At 45.5% G+C, this 23238-nt stretch overlaps 1 protein-coding gene across 3 annotated transcripts in view; it reads right to left on the bottom strand.

Moving 5' to 3' along the window:
- Positions 1–23238, bottom strand: part of LOC121539191 (runt-related transcription factor 3) — an 84562-nt gene that overhangs the window by 4846 nt on the left and 56478 nt on the right. For 2 of the 3 annotated variants that reach the window (XM_041847505.2, XM_041847506.2), the window contains exons 6-7: positions 17908–18072; positions 8601–8672 (exon numbers count right to left, since the gene is read on the bottom strand). In XM_041847505.2, the coding sequence (XP_041703439.1) occupies positions 8601–8672; positions 17908–18072 (237 nt within the window). The remainder of the gene's footprint in view (positions 1–8600; positions 8673–17907; positions 18073–23238) is intronic. The other variant, XM_041847508.2, reaches the window with a different exon arrangement.

The raw sequence follows: 23238 nt of genomic DNA, 5'->3' as shown, positions 1-23238 counted from the left end.
AGACATTCACCTATTGGAGAAAGTAGGCCAACGGGAGCTATAGAACGCCTGATAACTGTCGCTCATCTCTGAGTCCTGTCTGACTGGTTTCTTGTTACTGTAGCCAGGGTTTTGGAATAAGAAATATATGTTTTACAATCAGAATTATGAATAACATATATCTGAGACTTTTATTATAGCGTCACCATTTAGAATTTATGTTAGGGACTTTTATTCTGACAATACCTTTCCCCATGCTCACCTGTGCGGGGGATTCACAGGAGTCAATTATGTTCTACAGCTACTTGGATTCGGATTAAACTACAGTACCAGTCAAAAGTTTGGACACACCTACTCATTCCAGGGTTATTCTTTATTTTTACTATTTTCTACATTGTAGAATAATAGTGAAGACATCAAAACTATGAAATAACACATATGGATCATGTAGTAACCAAAACAGTGTTAAACAAATCAAAATATATTTTATATTTGATGACAGCTTTGCACACTCTTGGCATTCTCTCAACCAGCTTCATAAGGTAGTCACCTGGAATGCATTTCAATTAACAGGTGTGCCTTCTTAAAAGTTAATTTGTGGAATTTATTTCCGTCTTAATGCGTTTGAGCCAAGCAGTTGTGTTGTGACAAGGTAGGGGGGTATACAGAAGATAGCCCTATTTGGTAAAAGACCAAGTCCATATGATGGCAAGAACAGCTCAAATAAGCAAAGAGAAACGACAGTCCATCATTACTTTAAGACATGAAGGTCAGTCAATATGGAACATTTCAAGAACTTTGAAAGATTCTTCAAGTGCAGTCACAAAAACCATCAAGCGCTATGATGAAACTGGCTCTCATGAGAACCACCACAGGAAAGGAAGACCCAGAGTTACCTCTGCTGCAGAGGATAAGTTCATTAGAGTTACCAGCCTCAGAAATTGCAGCCAAAATAAATGCTTCACTGTGTTCAAGTCACAGACACATCTCAACATCAACTGTTCAGAGGGGACTGTGTGAATCAGGCCTTCATGGTCGAATGGCTGCAAAGAAACCACTACTAAAGGACACCAATAAGAAGAAGAGACCTGCTTGGTCCAAGAAACACGAGCAATGGACATTAGAGTCCAAATTTGAGATATTTGGTTCCAACCGCCGTGTCTTTGTGAGACGCGGTGTGGGTGAACGGATGATCTCTGCATGTGTATTTCCCACCGTAAAGCATGGAGGAGGAGGTGTTATGGTGTGGGGGTGCTTTGCTGGTGACACTGTCTGTCATTTATTTAGAATTCAAGGCACACTTAACCAGCATGGCTGCCACAGCATTCTACAGTGATATGCCATCCCATCTGGTTTGGGTTTAGTGGGACTATCATTTGTTTTTCAACAGGACAATGACCCAACACACCTCCAGGCTGTGTAAGGGCTAGTTTACCAAGAACGAGAGTGATGGAGTGCTGCATCAGATGACCTGGCCTCTACAATCAACTGACCTCAACCCAATTGAGATGGTTTGGGATGAGTCGGACCGCAGAGTGAAGGAAAAGCAGACAACAAGTGTTCAGCATATGTGGGAGCTGGTTGAGAGAATGCCAAGAGTGTGCAATGCTGTCATCAAGGCAAACGGTGGCTATTTGAAGAATCTCAAATATAAAATATATTTTTATTTGTTTAACACTTTGTTGTTTACTACATGATTCCATATGTGTTATTTCATAGTTTTGATGTCTTCATTATTATTCTACAATGTAAAAAATTGTAAAAAATAAAGAAAAACCCTTGAATAGGTGTGTCCAAACTTTTGACTGGTAGTGTATATAGAAATAAATGAAATGAAATCAAATCAAATTTGATTTTCCACATGCACCGAATACAACAGGTGTAGACATTACCGTGAAATGCTTACTTACAGCCCTTAACCAACAACTTTTTAATAAAAAAGTAAAATAGAACAACAACAAAAAAGTGTTGAGAAAAAAAGAGCAGAAGTAAAATAAAATAACAGTAGGGAGGCTATATACAGGGGGGTACCGGTGCAGAGTCAATGTGCGGGGGCACCGGCTAGTTGAGGTAGTTGAGGTAATATGTACATGTGGGTAGAGTTAAAGTGACAATGTATAAATAATTAACAAAGTAGCAGCAGCGTAAAAAGATGCGGAGGGGGTGGGGGGGGGGGGCAGTGCAAATAGCCAGGGTAGCCATGATTAGCTGTTCAGCAGTCTTATGGCTTGGGGGTAGAAGCTGTTGAGAAGCCTTTTGGACCTAGACTTGGCGCTCCGGTACCGCTTGCTGTGCGGTAGCAGAGAGAACAGTCTATGACTAGGGTGGCTGGAGTCTTTGACAATTTTGAGGGCCTTCCTCTGACACCGCCTGGTATAGAGGTCCTGGATGGCAGGAAACTTGGCCCCAGTGATGTACTGGGCTGTACGGACTACCCTCTGTAGTGCCTTGCGGTTGGAGGCCGAGCAGTTGCCATACCAGGCGGTGATGCAACCAGTCAGGATGCTCTTGATGGTGCAGGTGTAGAACTTTTTGAGGATCTGAGGACCCATGCCAAATCTTTTCAGTCTCCTGAGGGGGAATAGGCTTTGTCGTGCCCTCTTCACGACTGTCTTGGTGTGTTTGGACCATGATAGTTCGTTGGTGATGTGGACACCAAGGAACTTGAAGCTCTCAACCTGTTCCACTACAGCCCCGTCGATGAGAATGGGGGCGTGCTCAGTCCTCTTTTTTTCCTGTAGTCCACAATCATCTCCTTTGTCTTGGTCACGTTGAGGGAGAGGTTGTTATCCTGGCACCACATGGCCAGGTCTCTGACCTCCTCCCTATAGGCTGTCTCATCGTTGTCGGTGATCAGGCCTACCACTGTTGTGTCGTCGGCAAACTTAATGATGGTGTTGGAGTTGTGCCTGGCCATACAGGGAGTACAGGAGGGGACTGAGCACGCACCCCTGAGGGGCCCCTGTGTTGAGGGTCAGCGTGGCAGATGTGTTGTTACCTACCCTTACCACCTGGGGGCGGCCCGTCAGGAAGTCCAGGATCCAGTTGCAGAGGGAGGTGTTTAGTCCCAGGATCCTTAGCTTAGTGATGAGCTTTGAGGGCACTATGGTGTTGAATGCTGAGCTGTAGTCAATGAATAGCATTCTCACGTAGGTGTTTCTCTTGTCCAGGTGGGAAAGGGCAGTGTGGAGTGCAATAGAGATTGCATCATCTGTGGATCTGTAGGGGCGGTATGCAAATTGGAGTGGGTCTAGGGTTTCTGGGATAATGGTGTTGATGTGAGCCATGACCAGCCTTCAAAGCACTTCATGGCTACAGACGTCAGTGCTACGGGTCGGTAGTCATTTAGGCAGGTTAACTTAGTGTCCTTGGGCACGGGGACTATGGTGGTCTGCTTGAAACATGTTGGTATTACAGACTCAGTCAGGGACATGTTGAAAATGTCGGTGAAGACACTTGCCAGTTGGTCAGCACATGCTCGGAGTACACGTCCTGGTAATCCGTCTGGCCCTGCGGCCTTGTGAATGTTGACCTGCTTAAAAGTCTTACTCACATCGGCTACGGAGAGCGTGATCACATAGTCATCCGGAACAGCTGGTGCTCTCATGCATGCTTCAGTGTTGCTTGCCTCGAAGCGAGCATAGAAGTGGTTTAGCTCGTCTGGTAGGCTTGTGTCACTGGGCAGCTCGTGGCTGTGCTTCCCTTTGGAGTCTGGCATTATAACTCGACTCCTTACCAACGGGCCCTCACAGAAAGTAATAGATAATTAAGTCAATAAATTAGGGTTACAGTTATAGCTGTCCAAGATTTTCCAAGACGGGCGCAATTTGCATTGTAGCCTAATAGTGCCTTGCCAATGCTATGTTTCATTAAGTAGGCCTACTGTGGTTTCTGAAAACAGCAAAGGATTAAAAAATATGCACGCAGCAATTAAAAAGTTACCGTGCAGAAACCAGACACGTGGCCTTTGGTTACAGAGGCGTGCAACATGCAGGTGTGCCAGTTATTGTGAAGTGCCATAAGTCTTCCCATCTTGCTATCCTACAACAATATAAGTCATCCCTTCACTTCCCTATATGCCATTGCCCACTGTTTAGTGCAGTGGAGGCTGCCAAGGGGAGGACGGCTCATAATAATGGCTGGAACGGAGCAAATGGAATGGCATCAAACCATGTCTTTCCACTCATTCCGCTCCAGCCATTACCACAAGCTCATCCTCCCCAATTAAGGTGCCACCAACCTCCTGTGGTTTAGTGGCATACATTTTATCTAGATGTACTGTACATAGGCTAATGGGCTAAATGTTGGTCTGTCTGTTTGTAGCCTATAGCCTGGCTGATTATTTTGTACATAGGAAATAGTGGCAGTTTGATACTGGGTAAGTTGGGAATGCAGGTATGCAATGTATGCTCTGGAATTTGTTTGACTTTGACTTCCTTGTCCTGTGTGTCAGTGGCATAAAATAGACATTGTGAATACCAACAGGTGAGTCGTGGTTGCTTGTACCTGCTGCACACACACACACACACACACACACACACACACACACACACACACACACACACACACACACACATACACACACACAGTCTGATTTGGTGTTCATGGGCTCAGTGTACAATGTGGATTTGGAATAAGGCTGTAACGTAACAAATTGTGGAAAGAGTCAAGGGGTCTGAATACTTTCCGAATGCAGTGTATATAAAACATATTTTGATTTGTTTAACACTTTTTTGGTTACTACATGATTCCATATGTGTTATTTCATAATTTTGATGTCTTCACTATTATTCTACAATGTAGAAATAGTAAAAAATAAAGAATAACCCTTGAATGAGTAGGTGTGTCCAAACTTATGACTGGTACTGTATATATATATATATATATATATATATATATATATATATATATATATATATATATACATATATATATATATATATACATATTTGATCATTTTCCCCTAACCCTACCACCCCTCTCCTAATTGGAGTAAACTAATGGACAGGTAGGCTTCTACTTCCAGCTTATACATACTATATACTTTTTAGGGACACAGTATATTTTACAATAGTTATCTTTTGTTTGTTTTTAGTCCCATCCTTCAGCTACCTTCAACCCCTCCCAAGACAGGCTGTATTTGTGAAACAGCAAGCGCTTGCACGCCACAGCCCTGAGGGGGGAGGATGCTGAACTTGCGTGCCACAGTCTTGTTGAAATGTCTACGTCTGGAGAACTGGGTACATTTTCAGCAACAAAAAAATATGTTCCTTTGCAATTTCCACGGCTCCTGCTTTCTTTTTTCAAGAACACATTTATTTTCTGCAGTTGAAATTCTCTTCTTTTTCGGATGAGAGGGGTGCGTGAGGAGGGTTAGGGGGGCTGTTTCTTTTTCCAGAGTCTACCAGGCACCGGAGTCGGGCCCCGTATCTGATTTCACGCAAGGAAAATCCAAACCTTCAGCTGCTGTTGATTCGGGACACTCTCTCTCTCTCTCTCGCCCCCTCTCTCTCTTCCTGTTAAATATAGGCTTAAGGGTAGAGCTGGGATCTGTGGCACGGGGACTTGATGGCTCTGGTGGCTGTGGCCCACCCCGCACATGATCTCTATTTAATTGTCGCCAGTTGAAACGTGTTGACTAAATTGTGGCGGAGACAGGCTCCTGTATTTCGTCAGGGGAAACTCAACTGGACACTTATCAAAACACCTTAATGGGGTTGTGTCATGTCACAACCTTGGAGGTCGGCCAGCCAGAGAGCACCCACATCCACCGTTCCCCTCTCAGCAGCTCAGCGGCTCCCCCTAGAGGAGAGGGTTAGATAAACAACTCCATACTCACGAACCAAACCACAGTTTTGCAATCTTCTTTTTCTATTTACCCTATGTCTACCCTAATCCACACACAGCCACCTCCTCCTCTCTCTGCCAGCTAGGTATAGGCCTAGGCCATAGGCTCTGCCGCAGGACTGGGGAGGAGGAGCGGTGGGTCTTTGGCACAGGGTCCTGACGGGGCCTAGCTGGTAGCAGCGGCCCACCCCACACATGATCTCCATTAGGCTCAGCTGAAACGTGTTGACTAAATTGCAGGGACATGAGAGGGGATGGACCCCAGAGGGCTGGCTGGCTCGGCCTGCCGTCTGTGATGTTCCCACTCTAAAAGGGGTGGCTGGGAATCAAGTTTTTTTTCAAGAGAACACAGTGTTCTAGCGCGCTCTTCCCTTTCTTTCACTCTTCTCTCTTTCCCTCACTCCCTTGCTTGTGTGCACGCTCCCATATTAAGTTCTGTCACACCGCAGGGCTGGGGGAAATCTCTCTCTCTCTCTCTCTCTCTCTCTCTCTCTCTCTCTCTTGCTGTCTCGCTCTCTCACTCTGAGGTCCACTAGTCGACAGTCAAGCGTGTAATCCAGATATGGAGGGAGGTTTGCCTCATTTGCTTATGGGAGAAACTGATTTTTGTTCTTAACATATGGTAGAGCTGAGGCCACCAGCGAGGTGTGTGTGGAGCTGTGAAGGGATGCAAATCCAGGCGCTCACCTGTGAAATGTTTACTCTGAATGCAAACGTTGACAAACAGCGCCCAGGGAAGGGTGTCTCAGGCAAATGAGTGGAGGGGTGGGAAAGAAAGGGAGAAAACCTCAGATCAGGCTGGCCCAGAGAGAGATAGATGGAGAGAGAGATCTCTTCTCCTTTCATCTCCCCCCTCAGACCGCAGCCAGAGACAAGTGACTGTCACTGATTTGAGAGTAGATTCGATTTTGATGGGATGAGAGTTTTTATGTTACACATGCTGTCTGGTTCGTAGAGTAAGAGCTTGACCAAATGTTACAAGGATGGCCAGAGTTGACATCAGTATGGCCAAGCAATACAACGCCAGCCAAATAATGTTGGTCCACAAGCCAAAGAATAGGAGACACAAATGAACACAAATGATCCGTAGATGTTTGTTTAAGCGCTTAGGCCTTGGGGTCACAGCTTCGCATCTGATGCAAATAGAATAACACGTCAACAACCCCAAAGCCCCTTCCATGGTAACCACTGTAGCATGTGAGCCCAGCAAGTTTTGCATGGTCCTGTTTAACACTAGCAACACGATTGTGGCATAAGGGAGTTTGTGATGATAAAACACAGAGATTTTCCTAATGTATCAACGAACCAGATGTGATTTAGGAGTTTGGATAACTAAATTACCTGGATGGGTTCTATTAAGATTTGTTATTGCTAAAGAGTTTGTAAGCTCTGGCCAGGTTGCATGTACACTCCTAGGTATTATTCATTGTCATCCTAATGTATTAATATTTCAGTCTCTTTGGAATTGGGTTGGAATTGCATTATTAGACATCTCCTCAATAACTTTAGTCCCCATCAAACATCAATTCTACTTTTCACACCCTAATGAATATCTTGCTCTAAAGTGAATATCTGGCAAGGGAATGTCTCGCTCGCGTAGTGTCAGAAGTAAATTTGCCAATCTATGCATTTCGGCTCCTCATTCTAAATCAGGGGAAAATGATTAAACTGCTCCGTTGGAAATCACTGACAGTCACACCTAAAATCTTGATTTACCTCAGGGGCTTTCCTTATCAAACGTATTGCAAACAGTCAATTTCCAGCAAGCCCAACTGATAAGTTCTACAGAAGGGTGTGTGAGTACGAGGAGCATCGAGGAGTAACATGGAAGGGTGTGTGAGCAGATGACTCAGCAGGTCTGGTGCGGTGGTTTCTGGGAAGAGGACGGGTGGGTGGCTATGTGGCCATGGGGCAGGAGAAGAAGAGTGCCAAAACACCAGGGTGGCGGGAGGGAGGAATGGAGGAGGGAGCAACGGGGTGTTCTGGAATGTTCTGGGGTCCAGAGCCCTGAGGGCAAACCGAAACACATTCCCAAAAATGTCCCAACGAGTGGAACGCCCATTGCCATACCCATAGTTCCAGCTCTTCCACTATCTCTATATTCATTGCACTATGTCAGAAAGATGATTGATTAACTATTGATGTACAGTTATGAAGCAGAATGTCTAATTGTTGTCCTTAGCTGCTCTGGAAGATGTTATATAGTGTGAATTGTCTCGGCTGATATGTATATGTAGTCCAAGCCTCCTCAATGATCCCCTCTCTGTATTTTTAATGCCTCTTGTCTCAGACTGGCAATTATGGCCATCTCTTGTTGCTCGCCACGCCTCTCATACTGCGCCATGATTGGGCCTTGCATGTTATGATTAAGCCTCAGAAACCAACAAACAACACTTGCAAACATCTTTCCCATATAGGCCTGCATGCACACGCACTCACACACTCACACCACATGCATACACACACACGCACGCACGCACACGCACAACAATATGGGGTCATCTAAGAAGAGCAGAATATTTGTGTTTACTTCCTATTGCTGTGGGAGTGTGTGAGTAAGAGAAAGAGAGAGAGAGAGTAAAAGAGAGAGAGAGAGAGAGAGAGAGAGAGAGAGAGAGAGAGAGAGAGAGAGAGAGAGAGAGAGAGAGAGAGAGAGAGAGAGAGAGAGAACATGATAAAATAATGGAGAGAAAGCACAAGTGAGAAGTAAGACGATTCAGATTAGTTTAGGAGGATAGGAGCCCAGGGCAGAGTAGATATTATATCTCTCTTACTTGACCATCTGAGGTCGTCCTCCACCTTGCATGTCTTCAGAGCTGGTGGGTCAATCTGGTCAGACCACAGGGCTGCAATGAACACAGATATTATGTGTTAATTAAGGAGAATTTAGACATGACACTAGGCTGATAGTACTGTATCTGTGCAGGTATGACAAAAACCTCATAACATGAGTGTTTCTAATTCTGATGCACAGTACAAGTACAAGATATTTAGAGAGAATTGTTTCAGGTTATGATTCTGTAGTTATGTGCACTTACTGAGTGTGTGTGAGGGGAGTGTAGCTACATTCTATCTCTTCAATGCCCTAAAAAAAGCAATCAATGTGTCAAGGCCATCTGAGTGTGGAGGTTTGGGGAACTGTCTACCTGTGACAGGTCTGCCTATGCTGACTGAGCAGAAAGGAGTGCAGAGGGGGAGCTCTCACTGGAGTGAGACTGGAGAGAAGGCCTGGGAAAACAGGGCTGATGGGTTGATGGAGCTAACCGGGATATTTTGGTCTCTCAAGGGACTGGGGAGCGGAGGAGGTGTGAGGCCTTTGTTGGCCTGTCCAGTCAGCCTGTCAGGGAGAGAAGAATCCCTACTGGCACAGCGCGTGGGACCCTGGTTCACAGTCAACGGCCACACCGCAGGAGGCTGACAATTTGACATGCAAATAGTGTCTGTTTGCTCTCGGTCTGAGATGGGGCAGTTGTTACAAGCCAACCTGCACGAACTGTGGACCTCAAACACACATGCTTGTACACACATGTACTTGTACACACACACACACACACACAAACACGCACAAACATTCTCATACAAACCATAGTACACATACAGATTCATAGACATACTGATAATTTTGGCAGTCATATATCTCCTGTTATTATATTTGTATGGCAGTTTTATCTATTGATATACAGTTATGAAGCAGAATGTCTCAAATGTTGTCCTTAGCTGCTCTGGAAGATGTTATATAGTGTGAATTGTCTCGGCTGATATGTATATGTAGTCCAAGCCTCCTCAATGATCCCCTCTCTGTATTTTTAATGCCTCTTGTCTCAGACTGGTAATTATGGCCATCTCTTGTTGCTCGCCACGCCTCTCATACAGTGCCACACACACACACACACACACACACACACACACACACACACACACACACACACACACACACACACACACACACACACACACACACACACACACACACACATGCACAAACATTCTCATATAAACACTAGTACACATACAGCTTCATAGGCACACATATTTGTATGCCAGTTTTCTATAAACATACAGTAACTAAGGCCTGGAGAGTGCTCTGGTCATGTCCCTGGTCCTAGACCTGCTACAGTAACACTACACTGCAGTATGAGGTGAGGAACAACATCCTAACCACTATATTAGCAGCAGTGATCCTGACCTTCAGAGGGGCCAGGAACAGGGAGAGGAGGTGGAGGGAAGGGGTTGTTCACCTATGCCCACACTGGGCCCAGGCTGGCTGGGGCTGGGATGTGTAAAAGCTCTCTCACCCCCGGAGCTACTCTACTTCCTCTCCAAAGGCCCGGATCAGCACTCAGCCCCTGAGAGGTCCCGCGCTTCGCCCCACAATGGGAAATTCTTACACATAAATGGGGTTATTCAGAAAGGCTTCGAAACAGCTGGTGCAATTCGCTCAAGAAAATAAACATTTTCTTCAAATATTTTGATTGGCCGGTGGACAACGTCAATACCAGCGGCACAGATTACCCCTGTTAATAAGAGGCTCGGCCCCCTGGGCGGGGCCAGAGATTAGGCGGTAAGGGGTAGGTGCAGGATGGGTAGGAGACGACGGCTGCATCACAAATATTTACGTTTTTTGGGGCGGTGCCACTGATGGCTGGGAGGACACAAATAAACACATGCTCTGCTTTTGAAGTGCAGTTGGAGATGAAAGGGCGTCTGCTGAGACGCTTCGAACCAAGATGGCGTTCCTCCTCGTGACTCCGGATCCGCCAGCGCCTCAGAGACATGTAATGCACTTGGCATAATGAAGCGTGTCATTGAGACACAGTGAATGCCGGGCCTTGTGCTGGCTTCCTGTTTCGCTTAGGCCCTAGGCGTCGCCACGAAGAAAGAGAATGTGAGAGACGAGAGAGAGACAGAGAGAGACAGAGAAGGGGGTAGAGAGAGAGACAGAGAGCCAGAGAGAGAGAGAGACGCCAGAGAGAGAGAGAGACGCCAGAGAGAGAGAGAGAGAGAGAGAGAGAGAGAGAGAGAGAGAGAGAGAGGGAGAGAGAGAGAAAGTGAGAGGGGAAGGAACATGGCCTTGGCTCAGCTATGTGGGACATTTGATATGTCTTTTGAGCCCTCACTTATAACATGAGTAAAAACAAACACAACGGCTGAAAAATCCTATGTTCTATTTGAGAGCCCCCCACCCTCCCTCTTTTTCCTCTCTCCTCGGAGTCAATAGAGACTGCTCATTGCACACATGTAATGCCTGTAATTGCTGAAATGTAGTACTCGACCCAGCTCTGATGTTAAATTATAACTAACACAAAGAGTTAAGTCTGGTAAAAAACTTGCTTTCCCTTCTCTTTTTCTTTTGACTGTGGAGAGATGGCTTCAAAATAGAATATTTTTTTATTTGAGAACAAAAACATTTTCAGTTTGAGTAATTCATCCTAAGGTCACAAAAATAGAGTAACCACAAGTGCAGCTCTTAGGCACCATAACAAATCAAATCCATGGTTGCCATTGAAATATTATGTAAATATAGCGCTGTAAATGTAAAACGGAATCCCTCGTCGCTGGTCTGGATTCCCGCTAGTTTTGGTGCGTTTGGCCTGAGAGCTCCTTTCCTGTACGGACTTGGCACGAACCAGCATGCATTGCTGCCCAAATGGAGCTTGGAGCCAACAGCCTTTCTACCAGGCTCACAGCATGGCCACCTCTCTCTGGTCTTGTCTTGACAGATAGTCAACCACCCACAGACCAACACAACTACCCAGTAACCACATCTGGTACTTCCAAACAGAGACATGGCCTTGCCATCTATAAGCATGTGCAATGTGCCTGGCTGCCTGCTCCAGGGACTGGCATGCTTGTTGTGTCTCACAGTGACTCTTTGTTGGTTCTAATTGGTTGATCATGTCCTGCTGGCTGTTAGAGTGGGTTTGAGGCTTGAGGTAGACACAGATCCAGATTACCCAACTCCACATCCTAACATTTACCATTAGAATGATTAAATAATATCTGACTCTGGACCAGCGGTTAGGGGCTCTGGGTCTGATCAGGGCTGTTAGTGGTAGAGACTGGAGCAGGCGTTCGCTTAGGGGGCCAGCCATCTTGTTTATGTGGAGTAAACAGTGTGGTCCCTGTGGACAAGAGAGGAGGGGTAGGGCCTCCCTCTAGCTAGCAGGACTTTCACAACCAGAGAGAATCCAGGATAGATTCAGCTGTTTGACATTTCACCACAGTAGAATTGCTGCAGATATATGCCATTGGAACAGTTTTGGTGTATTAGAGGAGTACCTCACAGCATCTCCTGTAACCACATGATACATGTAACCAACCTCCTGTACAGATAGGCCATCTCCCAGGTGTAATGGCTTAGCATGCCAACTTGTGAATCTATTAACTATTTTTTTATCATACAGTACATTCTATGAAGCATAATGAGAAGCTTCTTGTATTATCATAGCCTAGATTTAATGTGATGTGGCCATAACCCCATAACTACAGTCTCCTAGCATGCTGACATGCCAGTCTTTAGAGGGGCCTTAACAGGATGCTGAGATGTGATCGTCCTGGGCAGCATGGAGGTGGTCCTTTGTTTCCTGCTCTGCTAGAATCATTAAGACTAGATCCCTCATCGTGGTGAGAGAATTAATAAAACTGGAGTGTGTTTTATCACTCACAGCCATTACACGCACACACACACGCACACACACACACACACACACACACACACACACACACACACACACACACACACCTACCTCCTCCGCACCACAGGTTTCTTTGGCCCTCATCAAAGCAGTGAGCACTTGACTAGATGGCGGAAAGTTATGCTAGTATCTGATATTCATCCAGTTAGGAACACAGGTGTTGGAACAAATAGCATGTTAAATGATTCCACCTCAAAAGGCAAAAGACTTTGTATTGGATGATTAAACTGCCACTGACTTTTTTTTCTAAAACGCATTTCAGTTAAAAGAACAGCTTTGGTTTGGGGAGCTTGTTAAAGTAGCCTGAGGCTTGTTAACTTCGTCTCCTTTAGAAAAGAAAATGAGTAAAACCAGAATCTTCAGGATTCTTTTTGCAGCGTCTCCTTGAAATCTAATATTCTTTCCATTTAATCCTAACATCTTTCACATATTTGCCTCTTTGTCTGCCTGGTAAAACTGGTATAAACTGTAGACATTATACACAGGGTGCTTTAAGGAGATGGACGGCATTCTCTGAATATCATTAAAACACACACACATGCACACACACACACACACACACACACACACACACACAGACATACACAGTCTTGCACAGCTAATCTTGTGGGGACATACAATTCAGTCCCATTCAAAATCCTATTTTCCCTAACCCCTAACCCTAAACCTAACCCTAACACTAATTCTAACCTTAACCCTAAACCCCCTTAGATATAGCATTTGACCTTGGGGGGACCAATAAAATGTCCCCAGTTGGTCAGATTTTTCTTGGTTTATTATTCTTGTGGGGACTTCTGGTCCCCACAAGTATAGTTAAACATGTCCACACACACACGTTTAGAAAACCAGAATAAAAATATGGTACCCGATTGTCTGAGTGTGGGATTTGCTTGACTGCCCTGGTAGAACCACACACACACAGCTCCCCACATGCCCTCCCGTAGGATCATTCCTCACATCTAGCAGGCTCACCTGTGGCCACGGCTGAACAAAAACAAGTGGTGAGCCGAGCGCTGGAATCCTGTCACTGCATGCGCTATAATGAGCTCTTAATTATCCTGTCTGTCTAGAGCGCTAGCAGAGCTTGCAACATTGGCACGTAACTTTGTGTGTGTGTGTGTGAGAGAGAGAGAGAGAGAGAGAGAGAGAGAGAGAGAGAGAGAGAGAGAGAGAGAGAGAGAGAGAAAGAGCACATACTGTGTGTGTATTCTGTATGTGTGTGTGCGTATGTCTGAGAATCCAGGGCAGCGTTTAGCAGATGTCTCAAAGTGTTATGTTGACAACAAAACTCAGACACTATTTCATGGCTCAGAAAACAATATGAAGCAATGGGCTTTAACAGGAGATGACATTGTATTTTCTCAAGTTCTTGTCGGCTGTCAACTCTGGGTTTCTGTGTAGATAATAGAAAACATATTTTGCAATCGGAAGATGGGAATCCATTTAATTATAAAGTGTTGACGGCTCATCTATTACCCAGTGATTCTCAAACAAATGGGTCCAGGATTAAATGTATCTGCAAAATACAACTCTTTCTATGACGGCTGCCAAAAGCAGAGGTGTGTGTCGTGTTTATATCTAAATACATCCCTGTGTTTCCAAATGTGATTTATTACCAAGGGACTATTTTAGTTTGAGCTAGGTTTGTAGTAGTATGTTGTCTAAGCATGACTGCTATACATACTGTACATGGCGATGCCCAGTGATCTGTGTCATAGTGTACATGGGCGGCAGGTAGCCTAGTGGTTAAGAGCGTTGGGCTAGTAACCGAAAGGTTGCTGGTTTGAATCCCAGAGCCAACTAAGTGAAAAATCTGTCGATGTGCCCTTGAGCAAGGCACTTAACACAAATTTATTCTGTAAGTCGTTCTGGATAAGAGTGTCTGCTAAATGAATAAAACATGTAAGTGTACATATGTAGACGAGGGGAGGGAAAACATTTCGCCACTGTTATTTGATTATTTTAGCATTAGCCCTGAGCTACACAGTCATGGTGGTAATACCAGAGATTAAGGTGTGTGGTTTTACAGTCCTCCCCTCCTTGTGTCTACACACACACGAACGCATGCACACACATAAATACACTTCAGAGAGGGCCTCTAGCCCCTGGTGGGTGCTGTGTGGAATCAGTTTGGAGCTCTATGCCTCTCATCCCTGGCAGCTCTGAGCCGCATTAATGTGTTGTGTCTGGTGTGTGTTCTAATGGTGCAGGCCTTTGAGATCTGACATGCCTATAAAGATCTAATTCCTGCCCTAATCCTCCTGCAGCTAGGCAGACGAGGGCAGAGCACAGAGCCTTTCTTCACCTGCCATCTCACTACTGTCTGTACACCTCTCCTGCTAGACAGGAGGAATTTGGAGATATGTAGCAAGCCCTTATGGATACAGGGCAGTGAAAAGTATTTGCCCACCTTCTAATTTTCTCTACTTTTGCATATTTTTGATACAAAATGTTATCAGATCTTCAACCAAAACCTAATATTAGATAAAGGGAACCTGAGTGAACAAATAACACAACAATTACATACTTATTTCATTAAATAAATAAAATAAATATCTTTTTTTGTGTTATTTGTAAACTCAGGTTCCCTTTATCTAATATTAGGTTTTGGTTGAAGATCTGATAACATTCAGTATCATAAATATGCAAAAATAGAGAAAATCAGAAAGGGGGCAAATACTTTTTCACGGCCCTGTAAGTCCTTCTGGATAAGCTTACCTGCCAGGGCCGTTCCAATGACAGACAACATACATTAAAGTACAGAATGCAAACTTAAACCATCAGGAAATGTGTAAAAGTAGTGCTGTCTCTAGTTGTCTAGATGCTAACTACTCATGGTCCTACTGGTCCATGGCACTGGCAGATGATGTTCCTTGGCCATGTGCAGTACAGTTCATATCACTTATGGAGGAACAACAACATAAGTCAAATTAAGTCAAAGGACAGAGGAGAGCATGGTGCTGCTGATTAGCAGAGTTGTGTAAGCTCAGCTACACTACATGACAAAAAGTGTGTGGACACCTGCTCGTCGAACATCTCGTTCCAAAATCATGGGCATTAATATGGAGTTGGTCCCCCCTTTGCTGCTATAACAGCCTCCAATCTTCTGGGAAGGCTTTCCACTAGATGTTGGAACATTGCTGCGGGGACTTGCTTCCATTCAGCCACTAGAGCATTAGTGAGTTCGGGCACTGATGTTGGGCGATTAGGCCTGGCTCGCAGTCGGCATTCCAATTCATCCCAAAAGTGTTCGATGGGGTTGAGGTCAGGGCTTTGTGCAGGCCAGTCAAATTCTTCCACACCGATCTCAACAAACCATGCACGGGGGCATTGTCATGCTGAAACAGCAAAGGGCCTTCCCCAAACTGTTACCACAAAGTTGGAAGCACAGGATCGTCTAGACTGTCATTGTATGCTGTAGCATTAAGATTTCCCTTCACTGGAACTAAGGGGCCTAGCCCGAACCATGAAAAACAACCCCAGACCATTATTCCTCCTCCACCAAACTTTACAGTTGGCACTATGCATTGGGGCAGGTAGCATCCGCCAAACCCAGATTCGTCCATCAGACTGCCAGATGGTGAAGCGTGATTCATCACTCCAGAGAACGCGTTTCCACTGCTCCAGAGTCCAATGGCGGTGAGCTCTACACCACTCCAGTCAACACTTGGCATTGTGCATGGTGATCTTAGGCTTGTGTGTGGCTGCTCGGCCATGGAAACCCATTTCATGAAGCTCCAGGCGAACAGTTATTGTGCTGACGTTGCTTCCAGAGGCAGTTTGGAACTCGGTGGTGAGTGTTGCAACCGAGTACAGACGATTTTTACGCGCTACGCGCTTCAGCACTCGGCGGTCCCATTTTGTGAGCTAGTGTGGCCTATCACTTCACGGCTGAACCGTTGTTGCTCCTAGACGTCTCCACTTCACAATAACAAGACTTACAGTTGACTGGGGCAGCTCTAGCAGGGCATAAATTTGATGAACTAATTTGTTGGAAAGGTGGCATCCTATGACGGTGCCACGTTGAAAGTCACTGAGCTCTTCAGTAAGGCCATTCTACTGCCAATGTTTGTCTATGGAGATTGCATGGATGCACTCAATTTTATACATCTGTCAGCAACGGGTGTGGCTGAAATAGCCGAATCTAGTAATTTGAAGGTGTGTCCACATACTTTTGTATATTTAGTGTAGCTAGGTTCACAGTGGTGAGTCAGGAGCACAAGGCTAAACCCCATGTACTGAGAGATACACTTCCAGCCACAGAGAGCAAAACACTCCTAAACACCTCTACGACGCACTGATATAGACTCATTAACTGGGAAGGAGCCTCACTCTCTGTCAGCCCTAACCCCCTGCATGAGAACTAGGGAGTGGGTGAGAGAGGACAGCGTGTGTGTGTGTGTGTCTGTGTGTGTGTGTTTGTCTGTGCGTATGTGCCATCACAGATATGCCATCACGTTCAGAAGCTCTGACATATGTCTGTGAGCGAACCTCCACCCACGTACCCCCTCTCCCCTTAGACACACACACACACATTCCCCTCCTCCCCACTGTCTCAACTGCAGATCTGCCCTGTTAGGCCAGTCAGTTTGAGACTGACGTGATTGCCGATGTACCGGGTGGCTGTGAGATTCCTGAGGCTGTAGTGTGATGTGGTGAACGAGCCCCAGTGCCCCAGTCAGGCTGTTTGGCAGGGATCAGGGTGCCACCTGGCCCCAGACTGGACCCTGCGTCCTGCTCTCTGCGGCCCCAGGCCCCACCGACGCAGGGCATCCGGGGACAGAGCTGGCGTGAGTGAGCGGCCCCTGCCAGTAAATGTACTGGACCTCCCCCAGGTCTGGGCTCTCATATCAGCAGGGAGGGTTGTACTCAACCTGGGGCCTCAGCCTGCCACATACAGACTAACTCAACCTGGAGCCTCAGCCTGCCACATACAGACTAACTCAACCTGGGGCCTCAGCCTGCCACATACAGACTAACTAAACCTGGGGCCTCAGCCTGCCACATACAGGCTAACTAAACCTGGGGCCTCAGCCTGCCACATACAGACTAACTAAACCTGGGGCCTCAGCCTGCCACATATAGGCTAACTAAACCTGGGGCCTCAGCCTTCCACATACAGGCTAACTAAACCTGGGGCCTCAGCCTTCCACATACAGGCTAACTAAACCTGGGGCCTCAGCCTTCCACATACAGGCTAACTCAGCCCATAGAGATAAAGTTAGAGCAACACTGTCAGTTCATTATGTGTCACAGTCAGGCCATACAGGCTAACGCCAGCTCATAATGACAAATTTAGCTATCACTGTAGGCAGGGAGAGGCATTTGTAGAGCTAACCCCTATACAGTACTGTAGCAGAACGTGGAGTGTGGGCAGTGGTCCTACCTTGTATCTGGGACTGGGTGGAGGGCCCCAGGTGGCTCTGGTGCATGGGCCGGGGCTGGGGGTTACCAGGCCCCATCCGCAGGCTGGCCCGCTGGTAACGCTCAATCTCTGTCAGCCTATCAGAGAACTGCATCTTCTGGGGGTCCTCCAGCTTCACCCTGTGTCCTGAGGGAGGAAGAGAGAAGGAGAGAGGGAGAGAAAAAGAGAGAGAGAGGAGAGCCAAGTTACCACCTACACAGCCGGGAAATCATGGCACTTTATTAATTTTCCACAGCAGTAGTAAATAGTCAAAAATAGTCAAAACAACAGTACATCCAAATGTTAGGTCTGCTGTAATATTTGAGTTTTTCTTTCCTCAGCTCTCTCCATGGGCACCAACAGTTTACTAGGCCTTGTGACTCTGTTTAGAAGTGGGAGGGGATATATTGGCAATGGGGGATAGTACAGTGACAGAGTTATATAATATGAATAAAGGCCTCTGTTCTCCACCAACTAATCTGATTCAATCAGATGATATAACAGAACAGTAGCCAAGTTTACTTAGAAATAGAAACATATGAATAGAATGTTGACAGGCACTGGAGTTGTGGTTGTGCTAAATCTGCACCTGCCTTTGTGTTATAATCAGATAAATGGCTACATGCTCCTAATAGCACATTCATATAGGAATACCACTAATACTCTAGTGTATAACAATAGTACTAGCTTAATAATATAATAATAGTATGATAATGATAGTATGAAATAGTTTATAATTATAGCATCAGAAACTTCTTCCAATCTATCCCCTTATCCCCTAACTTGTCGACTCAACAGTACAACCCCAGTATAACCCCAGTATAACCCCTGTACAACCCCAGTATAACCCCAGTATAGCCCCAGTACAACCCCAGTATAACCCCATTACAACCCCAGTACAACCCCAGTATAACCCCAGTATAACCCCAGTACAACCCCAGTATAACCCCAGTACAACCCCAGTATAACCCCAGTACAACCCCAATATAACCCCAATATAACCCCAGTACAACCCCAGTATAACCCCAGTATAACCCCAGTTCAACCCCAGTATAACCCCAGTATAACCCCAGTATAACCCCAGTATAACCCCAGTTCAACCCCAGTATAACCCCAGTTCACCACAGATTGGGTCTACTTGTCCAAATAGTGACTATACTGTATGTCTCACAGCGACTCAGGTCTGACAAAGCAGTTACTCAGTGAGGGAAACACCCAGACATCCCTCCTAGACTATAATACTCATACTGGAACACACTGTGTGGACGTGTTGCTCATATGCGCATGTGCACGCACGTGTGTGTGTGTGTGTGTGTGTGTGTGTGTGTGTGTGTGTGTGTGTGTGTGATGAGAGAGATCGGAATGTATGAGTAAAAGCATATTTCGCACCTCGCATTAGTCTGATATGAACAAGACGTGGAAAGACCAAATACTACAAGCAAACCCTTTTCACTTTAATATCTCTTCCTCTGAAAAGGTTTTCTTAAAAGTCATACTTGCAAGGCTAATTTAATGCGATCTCTCTCCATCGTATTTAACATGTGATGTCACACACACACACACACACACACACACACACACACACACACACACACACACACACACACACACACACACAAACACACACACACACACAAACACACACACACACACCTAAATGCCATACGTTAGTCCGGATGAGAGACGCCTCTAATGGAGGAAGGGATTTTAATGTAACTATCAATGCAACAAACACATGTCTGAAAGAACATGTATATATTCTGTGGTTTTCTCCCTGGCATCTCTAATGTGAAGTAATGGCTAGATTTGAATATTTTATCACTGTATAAAGGGGGCCAGCAGACGGACTGATATGGATTTTGCCCGTCCTCTCTCAGACTGACCCATGGGCAATATATCTTCCCTCCTGCGATTTGACCCATGGGTAATGTATCCTCCTGTTTACCGCTCTGTCCATTTGGTAGAGATCACTCCCTCTCTTTACATACAATGAAGTATTCTCTGTCTCTCCCCCCCCCTACCCCCTTTCACACACAGACATACACACACCAATGATGTGGACTAAGCTCGACTCCCAAGTAGAATAAGTAGAATAGAATAGTCTACATTAAAATGGTGCCAACGACTTGACGCAGACACATTCAAATCAACGCTCTCACATGCAAACATACTGTAGATAAATAACCATCACCCAAACTACAACACAGTCCCCTCAAACACACCAACACATTGCCAGTAAGACACACCCACACGTATACTCACACACTCACACTGGGATCAACACCCTCCCCCTTGTGTGTGTGTGTGTGTGTGTGTGTGTGTGTGTGTGTGTGTGTGTGTGTGTGTGTGGATGAGTAATGTCTGAATGTGGAGACCAGGGCTGTTTGACTGTTTGACATGTCCAGCTGTCTGTGTTGGGAGTCAGATGTAAAAAACGCAGAAGGATGCAGTAAAAGTCAGTGACCCCACCTACAGTATACACCCACCATCTCACTATGACACAGGGACACAGTCTACTCCAGACACATCTGCACACACACACACACACACACACACAAACACACACACTCTACACACACTCTACACACACACACACACACTATACACACTCTACACACACACCCGCACAAATACACGCAGACACACACAGGCCCTTGCTGGCTTCATCTCCCACACAGACACCGCGGCTATGTCTGCTCCACCCCAGAGTAGGGGAGGCCAGGCGAAACGGCCCTCCAAATATAGACCCATGTATGTGTCCTAGTGCAGTTATTAACTTTTTTTCTGTGACCCGTGGTGGTCTGGGATGAACTGGCTGGCGCTTTGGGGATAAAAGGGATCATACTGCTTGATCACCCACGTGCGCGCGCACACACACACACACTCACACACACACAAACAGCAGTGGATCCAGTGGCTCAGGTCCAGCTGGCAGGGAGTGTGGTGGTCACACACTGTTCTGTACTTCCAGTAGGGGGTTTGGCCAGCCAATGTTACCATGAGAGAGAACCATAGGAGCAGAGCAGAAGCTTCATTAGGATCAGGCCTGGTGCTCATTACCCCAAACCCCACAGTTACTGTTAACACCACAAGTCAACTCACACGGTTGACTATAGCTCTCATCTCTACCCCCTCTTCACCCCCTTCTCTCTCTCTCCCCCATCTTTCTTCCCGTCTCTCTCTGTCCCTCCCTTTTTTATACAAGAGAAGACTTCAGCAGTTTCCCATCTGGAAGCTAATATACAGTATATTTACATTTACATTACATTTACGTCATTTAGCAGACGCTCTTATCCAGAGCGACTTACAAATAGATACAGTATACACAACCTTCCTCCTCTTTTCACCCCTCTAAGCCTCATAGAGAGGAAATGGATTGGTGCGATAGGGGGGTACTAAGCTATATGGAATTGTTTGAAGGTCATACCAAGGATCATTTTGCTATTTGATTTAGAATTTTAAGACCCCTTGAAGTATCAAAAAAATATATAAAACAATTATTTGACGTACATTTTTTTGACTAGTACCGGGGGATCTTCAGACGAGTCTTGTAAAGCAAAACAACCGACATGTACATGTTTGTGAGAGTCTCATCTAGTTTGTAGAGTCATAATAGTTTGTAGGCCAAACCGTTTGGACGCTACAGACAATTCTGTGGGAAGACCATGGTCTCATGGTCTGACAAACACCGCTCTAGCTGTCACCTTTCACCGCAGATGCGGAAGTGTTACATAGGCAGATGCAGATATCTCTAGCTTAAACTGACTGATTTTTATGGGGATTTTTTTATTATGCTAATTAGATGTCCGCAGGGGCACAGACATCGACTCTAGATTAAGAGACAGACAGAGCCCTTTACCTGCTGCTGTTCAATGCAGTGTTTAAACCTCTTTTAGGCCTGACCCCGCTCATCCATGAGTGTGTCTGGTAGAACGCCAGAGGTTGACTCCCACTCTGTAGGGTCTTGACCAGGGTTCTCTGCGCACCACAGACCCATTTCGGAGGGGATTCTGTGGTGGGATGAATATTTTATGTGTCAGGGTGCACTTAGGAAAGAATGCCCAGTTTTTTCTCTATGATATCATAACCACAAGATAGAGCTGGGAGATAGAGGCCAACGGGGAGGCAGGGATGATGTGGTTCAAACACCAGCGCTCAATACATGGAAGAGGTAAAATGGATGCCAGAAGCTGTAGATTTACTAGCTTCCTCTCTAGATGGCTGTTGCATCATCTTACAGCATTATAAGGATTGTGAGGACCAAATAAAAAGGTTGATATAAAATGTCTGGCATTATTAACTATGTACTGAAAATCCATTCCATGGAAAATCTCTTTAGAAATAATGGCTGTGCTTTTCCCACCCACCGTTTATGTTTTCTTTGGCCAATACAATAGTATTTTATCAGCAGATTAACTGAAGACATAGGGCCTTGATGTCCCCCATATTTTTTGTGTTCTTCAGAACACGTAGATACAGTGGGGAAAAAAAGTATTTAGTCAGCCACCAATTGTGCAAGTTCTCCCACTTAAAAAGATGAGAGAGGCCTGTAATTTTCATCATAGGTACACATCAACTATGACAGACAAAATGAGATTTTTTTTTCCAGAAAATCACATTGTAGGATTTTTAATGAATTTATTTGCAAATTATGGTGGAAAATAAGTATTTGGTCAATAACAAAAGTTTCTCAATACTTTGTTATATACCCTTTGTTGGCAATGACACAGGTCAAACGTTTTCTGTAAGTCTTCTCAAGGTTTTTCACACACTGTTGCTGGTATTTTGGCCCATTCCTCCATGCAGATCTCCTCTAGAGCAGTGATGTTTTGGGGCTGTCGCTGGGCAACACGGACTTTCAACTCCCTCCAAAGATTTTCTATGGGGTTGAGATCTGGGAGACTGGCTAGGCCACTCCAGGACCTTGAAATGCTTCTTACGAAGCCACTCCTTCGTTGCCCGGGCGGTGTGTTTGGGATCATTGTCATGCTGAAAGGCCCAGCCACGTTTCATCTTCAATGCCCTTGCTGATGGAAGGAGGTTTTCACTCAAAATCTCACGATACATGGCCCCATTCATTCTTTCCTTTACACGGATCAGTCGTCCTGGTCCCTTTGCAGAAAAAACAGCCCCAAAGCATGATGTTTCCACCCCCATGCTTCACAGTAGGTATGGTGTTCTTTGAATGCAACTCAGCATTCTTTGTCCTCCAAACACGACGAGTTGAGTTTTTACCAAAAAGTTCTATTTTGGTTTCATCTGACCATATGACATTCTCCCAATCCTCTTCTGGATCATCCAAATGCACTCTAG

Source organism: Coregonus clupeaformis, chromosome 25 (genome assembly GCF_020615455.1).
Source record: "Coregonus clupeaformis isolate EN_2021a chromosome 25, ASM2061545v1, whole genome shotgun sequence".
Lineage (NCBI taxonomy): Eukaryota > Metazoa > Chordata > Actinopteri > Salmoniformes > Salmonidae > Coregonus > Coregonus clupeaformis.
The sequence above is the reverse complement of the archived record's forward strand: the minus strand, read 5'-3'. Positions and strand labels throughout refer to the sequence as shown.